Here is an 18,274-nt window from a genome sequence, read left to right as displayed (position 1 = left end):
ATTTTTCTGGAATATACCACAACTGACCAATAATCTAGTAGCTAAAACTTTTAAAAATAATTTGTGATAGACTTTTATGTAATATAATATTTCATTGCCAGAGTTAGTAGTGCATTATACATAATTTTACCTTTTCCCAGTTGTTTAGTATGGTAGATAGAATAATGTCTTTACAAAGAGGTCTACATCCTAATCCCCAGAACCTGTGAATATGTTGTATTACATAGCAAGGAGGGGTGGTTAAGGTTGCAGGTAGAATTAAAGTTTTGCATCACCTGACCTTAAAATGCAGAGATTATCTTTAATTATTTTTGTAGGTTCAGTATAAACATAAAATACCTTATAAAAGGGAGAACAGAAGATCATACTAGAAGGAGATGAGATGATTGAAGAAGAGAAGAGGTTGGAGTAATAAGTTTTGTGGATGGAGACAGAATATATTCAACTTCTCATATGATTCCCTCCCCAAAGCCTCTAGAAGTAACATAGACTGGAAAATGACTTGATTTTATCTCAGTAAAAGTCATTTTGGATTTCTGACCTATAGAACTATAAGAAAATAAATTTATGTTGTTTTAAGCCACTGAGTTTGTGTTAATTTGTGATAGCAGCAATAAGAAACTAACACCTTTAGGGACATCTAGGTGGCTCAGTGGTTGAATGTCTGCCTTTGGCTCCAGTCATGATCCTGGGGTCCTGAGATCAAGTTCTGCATCAGGCTCCCCACAAGGAGCCTGCTTCTCCCTCTGCCTATGTCTCTGCCTCTCTCTGTGTGTCTCTCATGAACGAATGAATAAATACAATCTTAAAAAGGAGAAACTAACACATTTAAACCACATTTTTTTTTTTTTTTTTTTGCTATAGATGGTTGTTGTAGAATTGAGTGAACATTTAAGGGAAGAATTGAGAATTAATTTTCTTAAGAAAGTCCTTTATCATGTCAGAATAGTGAGAATGTAGAGAGATGAACTGTTTTATTTATGTATACAAATGATATGTAGGTTTAAAAAAGAAGTGTGTTTTGAAGGCTAGCAAAGTCATAAAAATGTCCTCTGATGATGTGAGGCTTGGATGGTGAATTCAAGGCTGTATTGGATAATCCTATAATCTTTCTGGCATTGTAAAATCATTAATAATTTTACTTTAAGAGTACCATCATCATCCAGGGTCACTTGGACTAGTACCCCTGATAAAAGTTAGGGTTGTGAGGAGAGCTTGAGTTATTTGAAGACCAGAATAGGGGGAAATAGGATATATTCCACTGATAATCCAATTTCTACTACCCATTCTAATAATACATTCACCTAGTTCGGTGGTAGAAACAGTTGAAAAGTGTGACAAAAGTGTTAGATGTGGATGCCTGGATGGCTCAGCGGTTGGGCATCTGCCTTTGGCTCAGAGAGTGATCCCAGAGCGCCAGGATCAAGTCCCACACCAGGCTCCCTTCATGAAGCCTGCTTCTCTCTTCCTGTCTCTGCCTTTCTCTGTGTGTCTCACACAGAATAATGACATAAAATCTTTTTTTAAAAAAAAGGGTGATAGATAAGCTGCTGAGAAGAAGCAAAGTTGTAAAATTGATGATACCTGACAGTTTTTCAGAACAATAGGATTAAAAGAAAATAGGATTATGAAAGGTTGTATTTGCTCAACATCTCTAACTTGATAATAGGTCAGAAAGCTCAGTCATGTTTTCTTAAAACTGAAAGAATGTTCTTTTTGATGAAAGTTTTAAACAGTGCATCTTTACATTTTATTTACTTTATCTTTTGTAAACTGCTTACATGAAACCAGCAGACAAATCTGACAAATATGTCGATCATTATATCTGTGGGGAGTATGATATTCATCCAGGGAATAAAGGCTTTGCTGACCAAGAAATGAAATTCTTAAAATTTCCCAGTAATATGGAGTATATCCAATTGAACAAATGATACAACTTTGTAACAAATATTACTTCTCATGAAGTTTTACAATTACATTTTCTTTAGCTTATGATTAATGGCATTGGATTCATAAATTGAAATTATCTTTAGTAAGTTAAGTAACTCCCTCCAGAATATTTCTTAAAAAAATTGTCTTAATTTTACAAATAACTTTGTTAAAAATATCTCTAAACAACTACATTAAATAAAACTTATGAACTCCAGTAAATTATTACTAAAAGCATATCTTTTAGGTTTGAGCTGTTTAAAAGTTCTTAAAATGATTGTAAGGAAGAGTATGTTTCAGTTTATGGTATTTGATTAATCTGATTAAATCTTGGTAGCACATTGAATTCAGCAGAAGTATGAGTGATAAATCTCAGATCATAATTTGAAATGTCTCCATCAAGCATTTTAAAACAATTTTTAAGTTCACTAATTTGAGTCATTATACGTGGCCCTAGTAGAAGGCCCTTCAAATGAAGCTCATTTGAACTTGGCAGATATCATATACCAACTTTTTACAGTCACAGTTCCTGCGCCTCATTATGAAAATGGTTATTTCCAGAATCCCAGTGCTTTGACCAGAAATGCATTTATTATTCTAGAACACTCTTACTGAGAAATTAGCCTGATTCCTCATTTAGGTTAGCTCTCTCAGGATTCTAATTTTTGACTGCAAATCAACTTCAAGGCATTGAAGGCAACTGGAAGATGGGAATGAAGAGAGGTGACCATCCTCTCAACATTCCATATCAAGGCCTTTTAATGAGCTTAGAACTTCATGGAACTGCTTGGATGTATCTTATATATTAAAATAATGAGGGATCCCTGGGTGGCGCAGCGGTTTAGTGCCTGCCTTTGGCCCAGGGCGCGATCCTGGAGACCCGGGATCGAATCCCACGTCGGGCTCCTGGTGCATGGAGCCTGCTTCTCCCTCTGCCTATGTCTCTGCCTCTCTCTCTCTCTCTCTCTGTGTGACTGTCATAAATAAATAAAAAAAATTAAAATAATGAATATTACATACATTCATTTAGTTCAGATAGTTCCTGCTAAATTGGAAAAGAGTCCTTTTTTATTCCTTTGTATTTCCTTTTTTTTTTTTTTTTAAGATTTTGTTTATTTATTCATTAGACAGAGAGAGAGGCAGAGATACAGGCAGAAGGAGAAGCAGGCAGAGGGAAGAAGCAGGCTCCACGCAGGGAGCCTGACATAGGACCCGATCCTGGGTCTCCAGGATCACACCCTGGGCTGAAGATAGTGCTAAGCCTCTGAGCCACTCGGGCTGCCCTCTGTATTTCTTGAGGTTGGAAAAGACAAGTGTAAGGGGTCCTGTGGAATTGTGAAGTCTAGAAAGAAAGTTCTATGTTGTCCAACTTGCAGTTTAGCAGGATATAAATAGACTGAAATCAACATAACTGTCACCTGTGGAGGGAATTGAGCCTCTTCAATTTATCACCATAGATAATTTATCTTAGAGAGGTTAAATAACAGTACAAGGTCACTTACCCAATTAGTAACTGAGCCAACCAGTGTCAGGCTTATTAACTTCAAGACTATTGCTCATTAAGCTACCTTTTCACATAGAGTTATAGGTAATCACAATCTAACACTAGCATGTAGCACAAAATCTATGTTGCACATAGAATACAGAGCACAACAAAGGATTTTTCCCCCCATTCTCTTTTCCAAATCTAAACGGAAAAAGTGTCTTATGGAATTTCTGGAATGCCATGATGGCTACACGTAACAAAGAGATTGATTACTTGGACTCTAGATGCTCAGAACTATGGGAAATATTCAATACTGATTTAAAAAATTCTTATTTTTTTCACTTATTGTAGCTTGCCCTGAAGTAAAATGCTGTATATTTGTCTTGCTTGAAGTCTATAGTTAGAAGATAGTCTGAATGATCTTTGGCAAATGCATACTCACCCACACACATCTCATAGCCTTTTTTCTAATTTCATAGTTTTTATTTCTAAGTTAGCTCTTTTAAAGAAAAAACAACAATAGGAAGATGCAAGATATTTTTGTAGAAAGTTATCTATCCAAAGGTATAGGCACTGTATCTTCCTATGTCTTCTTAGATCTTTCAGTTTAACAAGTGCTCATCTTTATAAAATTTGAACTCTCATCCAGTTGCTATATCTTGACCAGGCATTTAAGAGTTGAACCTCACAGATAGGTGTCTTCCACTTCCTTTAAAGGGCTCTACCAGTCTTGTACTGCTTTTTTTTGGTGCCTGCTGGTGGCAAAGCATGACTCAGCTAAGTAGGCTTCCAAAGCGGGACTTTTTTTTTCTGTTTTCTTGTACTTAGGCTAACTTCTTTTATAGAAAGCCATGTTCTAATTCCTCAAAGTCTCCATTATTGAAGGTTATGGTATGATTTGTTTATTTTGAATATAGTTCAAAATGACATATGCAGCTAAATGAGACATGCACACTTGAGTTTCTGTGTGCGTGTGTGTGTGTGTGTGTGTGTGTGTATGTGTGTTTTAGTGCCCTCTTTACTGAATAAGATAGTGGACAGTATAGAGAGGAACAGAATTATGTGGTTTGGACAATTCTGAGATGTTATGACATTGGAATTTATAACTTTGCGTTAAATCTTGATTTTACGTAGTATACTAAGCTACTGAAAACTGTTAAAAGTGATTGTTGCTAAGTTCAAATTGCCTTTTTAATTCTCTTAAAATGAAACTTGGTTGACACCATAGGCTAACTTTCCCAGTCGCCTTCACAAATAGAGATTGGTCTTTTTATCACCCTCCACAAGCCTTATGTCCAGCAGTTGTTCTTGTTCTTCATTATAACTTTCATATTGCTAATTCCTTTCCCTGTTGCAAGTCATACTGTTCCTTTGAAACAAAAATGCTTTGAAAATATTGATCATGTTCTTTTTGTCTTGTTGATATCAACAGATCTCCTGGTCACTCTTGTCATTTAGTTAAGGCTTTAGGTCTTTTTTTGGAATCTTCTTCAGCTAAGTCCTGTTGCCATTTTCAATGACTTCAGCATCCAGATGGAACGACCATCAAAGTCTCCTGTTCACTCCACTTCTTGACGTCCTTATCTCCATTGCTTTTTATCCTTTCTCCACTTTAGTTACCACTTCATGGTCAAATCTACTGTTTCTATACCAGTGTGTGTACCATCAAGATCTTAACGGCAAATATTCCACCATCTGGACATCAGTCCTCTTTTAACTTATTTGCTCAGGTATTCTCATTCTTCCAGTTCTTCATCTTCATTAACATTTATCCTAGGCCACAGTTTTTGTTGTTCCTTTACAATTCCTGTGTATTCTGCTGTCTTCATTTTCCACTGTTTTGAGTTCAGATGTCATGGTTCATCTGTAGCACTCCCTTGCAAATATCCTAAGGTCCATTTCCCCACTGTTAATATGGCAATGTGTTTCTATTCCTCTACTCATTACTACTAAATATTGATATTTCTTTGGGTGCCATCCTAATCTCTGCTCTTTATACACATACATACTCTCTCAGCTCTAAACACCATTTCCCTACTAAAGAGCTAGCAATTTCCAGTTTTAGAGCTTGTCCCAGATTTTACCTCTGTAAGTCCGTGCCTCACTTGATGGCAGCATATGGATACTTCAGAGAAAACATGTCCTAGGAAATGGCTCTGCCAACCATTCAGGTAAATAAGCTAGAAGCTTAAAGGTCATATTTGTGTTTTCCCTCTCTATTCCATGATACCCAGTTGAACATTCATTTAAAAATATTGTTTTCTTTTTTTTAATTTATTTTTTATTGGTGTTCAATTTACTAACATACAGAATAACCCCCAGTGCCCGTCACCCATTCACTCCCACCCCCCGCCCCCCTCCCCTTCTATCACCCCTAGTTCGTTTCCCAGAGTTAGCAGTCTTTACGTTCTGTCTCACTATAAATGGTGCTGGGAAAATTGGACATCCACATGCAGAAGAATGAAACTAGACCACTCTCTTTCACCATACACAAAGATAAACTCAAAATGGATGAAAGATCTAAATGTGAGACAAGATTCCATCAAAATCCTAGAGAAGAACACAGGCAACACCCTTTTTGAACTCGGCCACCGTAACTTCTTGCAAGATACATCCACGAAGGCAAAAGAAACAAAAGCAAAAATGAACTATTGGGACTTCATCAAGATAAGAAGCTTTTGCACAGCAAAGGATACAGTCAACAAAACTCAAAGACAACCTACAGAATGGGAGAAGATATTTGCAAATGACATATCAGATAAAGGGCTAGTTTCCAAGATCTATAAAGAACTTATCAAACTCAACACCAAAGAAACAAACAATCCAATCATGAAATGGGCAAAAGACATGAACAGAAATCTCACAGAGGAAGACATAGACATGGTCAACATGCACATGAGAAAATGCTCTGCATCACTTGCCATCAGGGAAATACAAATCAAAACCACAATGAGATACCACCTCACACCAGTGAGAATGGGGAAAATTAACAAGACAGGAAACAACCAATGTTGGAGAGGATGCGGAGAAAAATATTGTTTTCAAATATATCTAGAATTTTATCACTGATTTTTATTTATAATGTTCAGTCTAGCCAGATTCAGATATTTTCTTACCTATTCTATTATCCTATCTCATCATTAGTCTACCTAATTTTATTCTTAACTCCTTATTAGCAACATAGAAACCAAAGTGATATCTTAAAATATTTATCAGTTCATATCTCTTCCTACTTTTCTAATGTACTGGGACTAAAACCCACATTCTATGCCATTACCAATATAGCTCTGTATAATTTCACGTCTTCTTATCTTTTAGTCACATCACGTCAATCTTTTCTTCCTGCTTCAGTCCAATGAGATTCATAGCTTTCATTTACTTCCACATGCCAAGATAGTCCTCATATTAGGGCCCTTGAAAATCCTCATTTCATTTCCTAAGAGACTCTTCCAACTGTATGCAAAGCTAACTCTTGTTGTTTTCAGATCTAAGCTTAAATATTATCACCCGAAAGAATTGGTTAAAATCTCCTCTATTAGATGTCCCCCGTACTCTTGTTTTCCATCCAGTTCTTTGTTTGATTTTGCATATGAACACATTTTATAATGATTTATTTTCTTTGTTTAATTAAGTTTCTGCCCTTGACTTTCTCTGTAGAATGCAAGCTCTAAGAGTGTAGGGACCCTGGCTAACTTGTTGATCAGTGTGGTTTAGTAACTAGCATAATATCTGACATGTATGTGTTGGATTCATTAATCAATTTAAGATCACTAGATCCAGTTGTGTCCATGGACTGTTCACTTCCTTTAGTTTCCAAAGCTCAGAGTTTTCTTGTTCTACCTTAATGAGGTCAAAGAATCTAGCCTGGGGATGATTTATCTTTAAGTAAACTTGAGAGGATGTCACGATGCAGCAATAATCTTATGCTACTTCAGTAATTCCACAGTGTTTCAGAAGATAAATCACTCAGCCTCTCTGGGGGAGATTTTAGGCCCCTGTGATTCCTTTGGGATCTCAAGCTATAGAGAGATTACTGCTAAACTTGTTTTGAGTCTCTTAGTTATATTTATTTAAAATTAGACAAAGGTGATTAGTCAATATTTTATGTTTCATTTTTCTGAAAAGTCAGTCTGAATATAAAGCTTTCTATCATTAAGGTTAGAAATAGTGGATTTCTATTAAATCTATGTATAGTTTTTAAGTATGATGGTATAAACCAGCAATTACTAACTTATGACTAAAAACTAGCCTTTTGGAGGATTTATTACCATGTATATTCCAAGGCTTCATCTCTTCATCTCAGAGGTTCTGAGTCACTGTGTCCACAGTGTTACGTAGGACTATACATTTTACCAGATATCTGCCTTATTCTGAGGCAGAATGTTTGTAGACCAACATTTTGGGACAGAATTGTATGTTATTACATTTTAAGATGTTTGTTTTTTAAAAAAAGCCAATGACAAATGATTTATCAGTGTCCCCTCAACTAATGGCATAGTATAATTTTAATAGTTTATTGCTTACAGGAATTTTGGAGATTTTTTTCACTTGTCACATATGTAGAGACTGAATCTTAAAGAGATTAATTAATTCATCAAAAATATCAAACTGCACTGGTATCTAAGTTTCTTATCACTGCCTGGGCTTTTTATTCTAAAGCATGGTGGTCTAGAGTAATATTTTCAGCTTTCAAGTTTTAGCCTGTTGAAAAATAGAGTAAATATATATAAATGTATTCATGAATTATATGTATACTTACATTTACATATATTGCAGTATTAATTTGGATTATATAGGCCTTTGGCCATCACCATTGCATACCAGATATACTTTGGATTGAGATAGATCCTACCTGTAAGAATATACTAATGTCAAAAAGGGTCCTTTTAAAAATGACTTTGGCACCGAATCCAAGGACAATGTTAAAGTGAGGCTCCAATATATATCTTAATCTAAGTTATTACTGAATGTAAGTCATGTGATGGCTTCTAATGAAAATTTCCCATTGAAAAAAATCAATGTTAATAACTGGAACTCGAGAGCTGTAATGGGCTCTATGTTTTTCTGGCTTAGATTGTGTTCCTATAATATGCTGAGAAGAGGAATTGATGACCTGTGAGCTATGGTCACTTCCTGATCCCATTTGATTCTTTAGTCTCTAGTTTAAAAGGGTGATCAGAGAGGTTGCTTTTTAATGGAGAAGTTAAGCAAAAGGAGAATCAGCCTGGAGGCTTGTTGGCACAGACCAACTCTCACTTGAGAAGAACTTCAGGAAAGAGGACTATTGCCAAGAGAAGGACTTGTAAGGAAACTTTGTTCCAGAGAAGAGGTTTTTGTTTTGTTTTTGTTTTAAAAAAGCTGCTATAAGAGCTGCTATAAAAGCTGACCAGAACTACTGCTTATACATGACAATGGAATGACAAGTCTGGGGGCATTACTTACCTGGATTCAGAAATAGATTTCACTTAAGAACAAATTTCATATGTATGTACAATTTAAGATGGCTGGTCAGGTCTACCAAATGGGATGAAAGAGAATATTTAGAAGATCCACAAGAGAAATGAAACTACTGGGAGAGGGCATAAGGTTTTAGAAGTTGCAGAGATAATTCAGGGATGGTCTGTAATGGAGACTTCCACTTGTTTGAAGGTAAGTGTTCTACAGTGAGGATTCTTAATTTAGGGCTCCCCTCCCTAGTTGGTACCTCCCTAGTACGTGTGAAGCCTTGCTCAGACCAAGGGCTATCACTGCAGGCATCATCTGACAGAGCAACATCTGTAAATATACTGTGAAGCCTCAGTACCCTGTGATACCATCTCATAGTGCCTTTTGCTCCCAAATCCTTGCACGACCCAACTAATTTTACTGTTATGTATAACAAGAAATAACATACAATATATTCTCAACGTCTACTTTTTTTTTTTTTTGTAACTTTCAACATTAAGGTAGTCATATGAACACTATATATAGTCATTATCAATCTGAAGGTTTAAGGTATTCTCTGCTTAGGGAATAGCAAATCTATTTTATGAGAGAAGAGCACAGTGGACTCAATTATCCACAATGGACTCAATTAGGACTTACTCTAATCTTTAAAGAGTAACAAGTAACAGGTAAAAGTACTTAAAATAAAGACAATATTTCTCATCTATTTTATAATGTTAAATGCATGAAAAGAGTGTTATAAAAAAGATTTAGAGAATTCCATGGCATGTTTTTATGGTAAATGTTACTTTATTTTCTGGTTCATCTAACATACCCTTTTTTAGTTATTTTGTTTTTCTTTCATAAAAATGTATTGATTTTACATTATGTGAGCACTTTATATGAAAGTTTCATAAAGATATGATTCTTGTATTCATAGAATGGTAGGAATAGCATATAGATGACATAGTAACTTGGCATTTATAAAATATTAGCTTTCCATAAACATCAACTCAGAGGGGAAGGGTGCATTTTCTTTTGATTATAACAACAATTCGAAAGGCATCTGCTTTTTAAAATTTTACTAAAATATATAGTGGAAATAGTGTTTTACGTGCCAGTCCCTTCTGAAGAGAGTTTTTAGATTTTTCAAATACTGCCTCGAATTTATGTAGAATATATGTATTTTTTAAAAGGCACCATTTATTTATTTAAAGATTTTATTTATTTATTCATGAGAGACACACAGAGAGAGGCAGAAACATAGGCAGAGGGTGAAGCAGGCTCCACCCGGTTACCCGATCCCTGTACCTGATCCCTGGACCCTAGGATCATGCCCTGAGCCGAAGGCTGATGTTCAACAGCTGAGCCACCAAAAAAGGCACCATTTAAACTGAGTACTGTGTGTAGGCTAGCAGTCCAGGAAATATTAACAATAAATTTGCCAAAGCCATTGAAGTGTGATTTAAATCTGAATTTTGACATTGCTGTACCAGATAAAAATGGTTATGCAGTGATTAGAGGGAGACAAAGATCTGTGTAGTAGTGGTTAAAAGAATGTATACATGTATCTATCACCCCACCACCACCTCCACTACGGCTGGTCTTTGACAACGATCTCCTACCCTGCTCCCTAAACAAATAACCAAGCATCAACTTTGCTCTTGCATAATTTTACTCCTCTTATTCTTCAATGTAAAATTAATAATAATGTTAATGTATGTTAGCAGGGGGTTGAAATTTGCCCTGGACATCCCAAATTTCTCTGGAAATGGTTCTTTTAGAGATTAACTGTGATCATTCAATTGATGTTTTAATGATTTTCAATCTGAAGATGTTTATTTGGAATGAATATGTGAGGTTCAATATGCGGGAGATCTTTTTCCTTCTCAGTATCCTTTTTGGAATGATTGATTACTGGACTGTAGCTATATCTAGGGTTACATTTCTGCTTAGTAATCCATTGTTCAGAGCATAGGCTCTGAAGTCACTCAGTTTTGGCTCAAGTCACAACAATGTTAGCTACAAATCATCTGATTTGGGAATTGTGTGGCTTTTCTCTGAGCTTCTGTTTTCTGTGCTTTGAAGTAGTGATTTTTAAATTGCTTTCTTTGTAGAGTTTCTATGAACTAAATGAGACAAATACAAGGCATTTAGCACAGTAAAATGAGGTAGAATTTAAAAAATTTTCAGGAAATATTAGTGTTAATACTATCATCTTCTGTCATCATTGTATTACTACACTTCAGTTTGGAGATGTCATTACAACCTCTTGGACTGTTTACTCATTTAAAATGAACTAGATGGGTTTGGGGAGGGTAGGTGGTGCAGTTGGTTGAATGCCTGACTCTTGATTTTGGCTCAGGTGGTGATTTCATGGTTGTAAGATTAAGCCTGGTATGGGGCTCCACACTGAGTGTGGAGTCTGAGATTCTAGCCCCTTCTTCCTCTGCCCCTCCCCCCTCAAATAAATAAATATATAAATCTTAAAAAATAAAATAAAATGAGATGGGTTAGATGGTCCTTAAATTTTCCTTTAGCTCTGATATTGTGAGTCTGAAATGAAGTAATACAAGTAATACAAAATGAGTAATTAAGTCCTCCTCTTTCTTAATGTGGGAGAAAGGGAGAAGAAGTTCTAGATGCCAAGATTCCCCTCCAAGTTTGCTAGAATTATGATTATGCAGAATTTTGAATACAGGGCTTATTCTGGAAATCATTAAATTTACTTTCCTTAGCTCCATATTTTGTCAATTGTGGAAAAATTGGGATCTGGGGTAATCTTTAAGTGAAGTTTCCTCTTGAAAACTATTTTATTTATTTATTTTAATTAATTAATTTATTTTGTGGGGGGAGGCAGAGATAGAGAGAATCTCAAGCAGGGAGCCCAGCACAGGGCTTGATCACAGGACCCTGAGATCATGATGAGCTGAGATCAAGTTAGAAGTTCAACCGGCTGAGCCACCCCGGCACCCCTCTTGATAACTATTTAAATTGTAATCGTGTAATTTCCTAATTTGCACTGTGGAGGTGTTTACCATTTTTATGAAGTACATATTTATGCAGATGCAAAAATATATAATTTTAACAATTTTTCTTTTGCATATAAAATATATAGTATTATAGTATTTAACTTAATCATTCTGCAACTTGCTATTTTTGCTCAACTTTTAAATTTTGACATTTATCTATGTTGTTACACATGGCTTAAGTTTATTCATTTTACCTATCATATATCATTCAATTATATTAATAAAGAACACCTATTTGGTGGATATTTAAGCATTTTAATTTTTCATTATTAACAACAGTGTCAAAGCAAACATTCAAGAATATTTTATTATAAAAAAGAATATTTTATTATATGTCAGATATTATATTTTATCTCTGTATGATAGTTCCTATGGTTTATATACATATATCTGAAATTGGAATTGCAAATGTTTTGTGATTTCCATATATTCTCCATTTTAAGTATACAAGACTAGTTTTGTGTACATGATAAATCCATGTAGTTAAAGGTACCTATATAAGTAGAATACTATCAAATTAAAAATATATTTTATGAGATACTTAGGCTAAACTTACATAAATGTGTTGAAAATTCATTTTTGTATGTGTGCATGAGATGACATGTATCAATTTACCTCAACAAGTTATAACTAGTGTCCTATATAATTTTTTGCCTGACTGATTTTCAGTAGATGATTTGGTAATGTTTTTTAAATATTCACAGGTTTAATGGCCTATTTTGCAGACTGCTATTGAAAAATATCATTCAGATGAATGTTTAGAATATGAGGTTAAAGATGAGTGAGTTTTCATATTAATCATCATTGTTAGAATCCCAAAGAGAGAGATGATTTTCAAATATATCTCCTTGTAAACAGGGTACTTTAAAAATACACATTGTATATTAGATAGGGGATTTGAATGGTATTACATTTTAAGGTTGTAATTTACTATACTCTTTATGCCTACCCCACTAATTATGCAGAGTTTAAAATGCAATGACCAGAAGACAAGGAAGTGTTACTAGAAGAATGTGGACATGGACTCCGGAACTGCTAATGGTGACTGTGATCCTCTGGGGTCAGCAAGGAAATGGACAAGGCCAAGGTAGGTGCAAGCATGTTTTAATATTTTGAGAGGTGGATATGAGTTTCACTTTACCTTGAAGTTATATGGGTCTTTAGTTTGATGTTTTAGGCCGTTTCAGTCTTTCTCCAAGGGTTTTGTTGAAGTGTATTATACTTTCGAATTAGTTAAGGTGAGCTAGAACTAGATGTGAATTGATGTATCAAATTTGAAGTCACTGCTCCAAAATTGGCTTTACTCTGTTGCAGTAGATGCTAGACACAGATATGTTTGTATGTACCTGTGTAATTTTATAAGAACATATTACTTGAAGGTTTTATGTTTTTGAAGAAAAGCTTCTGGATCTCTGTTTCATTTCTTGAGTGGTTTTTATTTTAATTTTTTAAATTTCAAGAACATAGTCTCCAAAAGGTACAACGTTCTTCAGAAATTAAGTGAAAAGTTTGATGTTTCTCATTACTCTGCCACATGTATTTGGAGGAAATTAATGGTAGAGCTGCGGTGTCCTGAAATGTCTGTCATTTGCAGAGTAGGAAAGGACCATAGATTTTGTAATAAGGTTTTTCTGTGTACTAATTTGATCAATAGCTGTATGGAGTGGTTTAAGCCAAAGCTAGTACCTTTGAAATGTGTTTTGTGAAGTGTTGTGTTATTTTTGGAGGTGTGTTGCCTATTTAGATACAAATTGCTATTTAATGTTTTGTATGAAAAAAGTGCTGACCCTCATGGCATTTATTTTTCTTGGAGGAGAATCTATTTTGACATTGCTTCTGCTTTTGTCAAGACTTGAAAACTATGAGCAGGAAAGGTATACAAGCAGGTACATTACTCTAGATGGAACTGAGAGTGTATAGTGGTGTTATATAATTGTGATAGAGTTGTTGAGCTTTTGCTAGTTCTTCAGTTTCTAAAATATCCAATAAATATTGTGTATATTAAAGTAAGTTTAGTAACTCTTTTGAAAAGATGGTTCAAAAAGAACATTGTTTGCTCACCATATGTAATTTTGTTTAGTGAATTTTTGAAGTGAAACAGGATGACTTTTTCAAAAATAAAAATCTGTGTATCTTTGTGTGATAATAGGTATATATGCAGATAACAAATTTTAATGATGAAATAGGCTTTGATTTTTAAAGTTTTTCTTTCATGCCATTAAGAATTTATATTAGCATATAGTTGAATTCTCATTGCATTTTTCTTTTTTGATAAAAGTAACGAAAGGAAATCATATTTAATACACATAGTATTTTTTTCATCAAAAATCTAAAACAAGAATCTGTAGGCAGCAGCTACATCACATTTCTGTTGGCTAAAAGAGTTGTTTATTCCTCTGGCAACGTGTCAGATCACTAAAATGCAGCAGGACAACTGTTTTTCTGCAATAGTGATCCAACAGTACATTTAGTATTACACAAGATTGCCAAAACCCTTTCTGAGGCCATCATTTCCAGGGATTATGGCTTTTTTTCTTAATGAGTAATAGTTTGTTGAATATTTAAAATGTTAGAGGAAAAATAAATATCATTTCTTTTATTTGTTCACACCCTTTATTCTTTCTTCAATATTGATTGCTTGGGCATTTTTTTCTTTGATAGTGACCAACATTTGTAAAGAACAGTTCCTGAAATCAATTCCATGCTTAGCTATAGTGAAGCCTGTCATGGTAAATGCAAGTTAAGTAATTCAATTTCTTTTTAAAAGAATAAATTAAAATAGACAGTGATTCAAGGAACAAAACAACTTAATAGAAAGCATAATGGAATGCTTTAATTTTATTATTACGGGAATTTTTGCTTCCTTTAGGTAGCTAGGTTGAATTAAGCAGGTTTCATAGGCGTGATAAGCAAATCTAATAATTTCAAATACCCAAACAGCATATTATCATTTAGATCAATAAGCCTCATTAAATATTAATTTTTTCACCTTTAACATGCAATTAAGCAGAATTTAAAGATAAAAGTTTTAAAATGAAAACTTTATGTTACTGGATATCTTTTTAAATTAAAATTTCATGGTACCTTACTACTTGTAAGAAAATAATACCTTATAATATATAAATGAAATTTTTCTCTACATTGTTTATAGCTTTGTCTTAAACTTTGATTGTTGGGACTTCTAAAGTCCAGAGTTGTGATTATGCATCAGTGAGGTATGACTCTTATAGCAAATATGCATGCAAAAAGTAATAAAGTTGTTTTTACTAAAGTTACATTCCTTAAAGATGATAGCAAAGCTAAATTGTATTTTCTATATAAGCTCTCCACATGTATCAGTAGGTTATATGCTAATTATTTGTAAGTCGTTGGGAAATCAGAATGGTCTTTCCCATAAAAAACATGTTAGAAATAGTAATCAGGTTATGGGGACAGAAGGCAAAAATCTGCATGTTCTAGAATGTACATAAAGCATCATATTCGGTATTAATTCAACTGTGTACAACTGCCACTTACAACAACATGTTATAGAAAATGCATTCTGAATTCTAAGTAAGAATGTTGGCTGATGAGCTCTCTAGGGGCATCATGGTCAAATAAGAAGAAAGGAATGGACAGTCGGCTGCAAACAGGTAGATGTCCCTTGTCAATTTTTTATATCATTCAAGAGGAGCATCTGCTTGAGTAGTCTTTTCCTCTGACTTCTGACTTATGGAATAATAGATACAAATCCTTACAGTAGCATTTCCTGACTTGGACGCTGCCCATTTCTATGCTTCCTTAGGTCTTTGCACATTAGAAACTGCTAAGTAAATGAAAGTAAATCCAATCCTTTAAAAAAATACAGCTAATTATTAAGATAAAGTGGAATAGATTTGATTTAAAAATATATTTACTATGCAAATAAAACAAATAACACGATTGTTCAGATTTATTTTCTCTTTTAAAAGAACTATCACAGATGTTAATTGAAGAAATTGGATATGGGGTATATGGGAGCTTTCTGTACTATCTTTATAAGTTTTCTGTAAATCTAAAACTGTTTTAAAATAAAATATTTATTACAAATTAAAAGAAAAAAGAGCTATCACAGGTAGTTGATGATTTACACATTTCCAAATACTATACATTGACTTTAGGGATAATCTAGAGAAAACTGAACTGACATCTAACATGTGTAGTTGTAATATGTAGCACAACAGTTGAAGCCATGTGAATGCTGACTGACAAGAAGGACTGTCCAGAGGCATTGCAGACCCCAGATGATTTGCAGGATGCTAGGAGGTGTAGGCAATAGTTACTATGTTACTGGGAAATTACTTCCAAACTAGCAATCTCATTTCTTTCAGAAAAAAAGAACTTGAACAACAATATGTTCAAGTAATAATATGAGATGTATATTAAACTAAAGGTGTAACTTCTATAAAAATCTAAGAAAAAAAATCAGTCACTGAGATGCATGTGAATATAAAGGCAGAATGAGGCAGTTTGGGATAAAGGTGAATACTTGTTAAAAGTAAAGATGTGATTTTGACTTTAAAAAACAAACTATTCAGAATATTGTTTGGCAGTTCTTAAATACATATTCTTATCTTAATGGCTTTAATAAAGATGTGCTATTTTTTTCTGGTACTTAATAATGATAATAATAAGAATGAAATGTATATGTCAGCTGTTTCCAGAAACAAGTTTTTCATAATTTTTGAATTAGTGTTATTTTCCTGATTTTTGCGACTAATTTAGGGTTTAAATATAGTAAAATTTTCAATATGTTATTGTGAATACACAGAGAATTTTAATCAGTTTGGTTCCCATTATTATTTACATGATGAAATTCCAACCCTGATGCTAGATGTAAGAAATTTTGAAATTTCAAAGACCAGTGGAGATCATGAGCAAACTTAAATTTTGAGGATAAATCAAATTATGCTTCTTTTCATGACCAGATTTTGGGTTAGATATTAAGCATTCAAAAAATAAAATCTGATAATATTCAGCAGTTACAATCTTCAGTTTCACGATCTCCATTGTAAAATGATGTCTTGGTGAAGGGACCAGAATTTTGAAAAGTAAATCATTTGATTATCCTATTTTGCAAGCTGTTAAACTATATTATCTTGGAATCATATTTAATTATACTAAGCCGATCACCTGTATTTTGTGCCTGTCACACAACTTTTTTTTTTTTTTCTTTTCTAGAGAGCTAGGAAAAAAGTTTTTAAGGGATGGTTGGGTAGATGGATGGGTAGGTGGGAAGATAGATAAATAATTCTCTCTCCATCTCTTTCTCTTTCCTTTGAAATATTTTCCATTGTGTGCCAAAAGTATTATTTTTTCCTTCATTTTTTGTTTCATCAAGAAATTTAAGTGATTGTGTCATTCTGTCAGTAAATGAAGCATATCCAATTGTGAGCAAAGATTTATAGCTACACCTTTTCAATTTGAATTTCTCAGATCATGTGATCTATGACTTTTAATATTCTAGAATCATAATTAGTAACAAATGTCAGCTCAAAGGAACTTAATTCTACCCCAAGTTTTTATTTTTCCAGGTTGCTTGGGTAAATTGTTTTCATCTTATAATTGAATATTGTTTTAAGAGAGGTGAGCTCAAACATTTGGCAATCAATATTGAATGATGATTATTTGTGTATCTCAGGAGACTTGACCTTAAAATATCATCAAGCTAAGTAGTAGTGAAATTGAACTCTGCTATCTAATAGAAGTCTTAATGTTTCCGGCATTCCTTATCAAACGTAAAGAATTTTCCTTTGTGCTAGTTAACAATATATATGTGTATAAGTTGGTCTGCAGCAGAATTATTTATGTCCAGTTCTAGTTTTTGTTTTAAACTTCTAAAATATAAATGCAAATATCCAATATTTAAAACTTCCATAAATATCCGTCCCAACATTTAAGTTCTAACAAAAATTTCTAAGAGCTTCTTAAACAACAAAAAACCAGCAATTCTTAGACATTATATGCAATACACCATTTCCATAGCTTAAAAAATTCATGTTACAGTTTAAGAACATAGCGGATTTACTTTAAAGAGAATAACATTTATTGAGATCTTGCCCTCAAAATTTGAATTTTTGAGAAAACTATCCGGGCACTTCAAATTCTTTTCAGACATCTGAAGATTATATTCCTAAAAGAAATCAGCACACATTCTTTTACACAATCTGCATGGAAGCCCATGAAGTAAGGGACGTGATATCGAAAATATCTAACTATAAAGACTTGCTTTGGAATACTCTCTTAAAAACATATTTTTTTTTTTCCTCAGAAAGGACTTCTTTTCACAACTTAGATTAGAGATTAAATGGTTTGAAATGAAATTACTGCATTTTGTTCTAGTGTTTTAAGCTACCTTCCTGATCATCAAAAGCCATTGCCATAG

The 18,274-nt window shown here is 33.7% G+C and overlaps 1 protein-coding gene across 1 annotated transcript in view; it reads left to right on the top strand.

The window, feature by feature from the left end:
• Positions 1-18,274, top strand: part of ROBO2 (roundabout guidance receptor 2) — a 1,635,852-nt gene that overhangs the window by 12,723 nt on the left and 1,604,855 nt on the right. The window contains exon 2 of the mRNA XM_077878775.1: positions 12,837-12,958. Within this exon, the coding sequence (XP_077734901.1) occupies positions 12,850-12,958 (109 nt within the window). The 5' untranslated portion in view covers positions 12,837-12,849. The remainder of the gene's footprint in view (positions 1-12,836; positions 12,959-18,274) is intronic.

Source organism: Canis aureus, chromosome 30 (genome assembly GCF_053574225.1).
Source record: "Canis aureus isolate CA01 chromosome 30, VMU_Caureus_v.1.0, whole genome shotgun sequence".
Classification (NCBI taxonomy): Eukaryota; Metazoa; Chordata; class Mammalia; order Carnivora; family Canidae; genus Canis; species Canis aureus.
The sequence above is the reverse complement of the archived record's forward strand: the minus strand, read 5'-3'. Positions and strand labels throughout refer to the sequence as shown.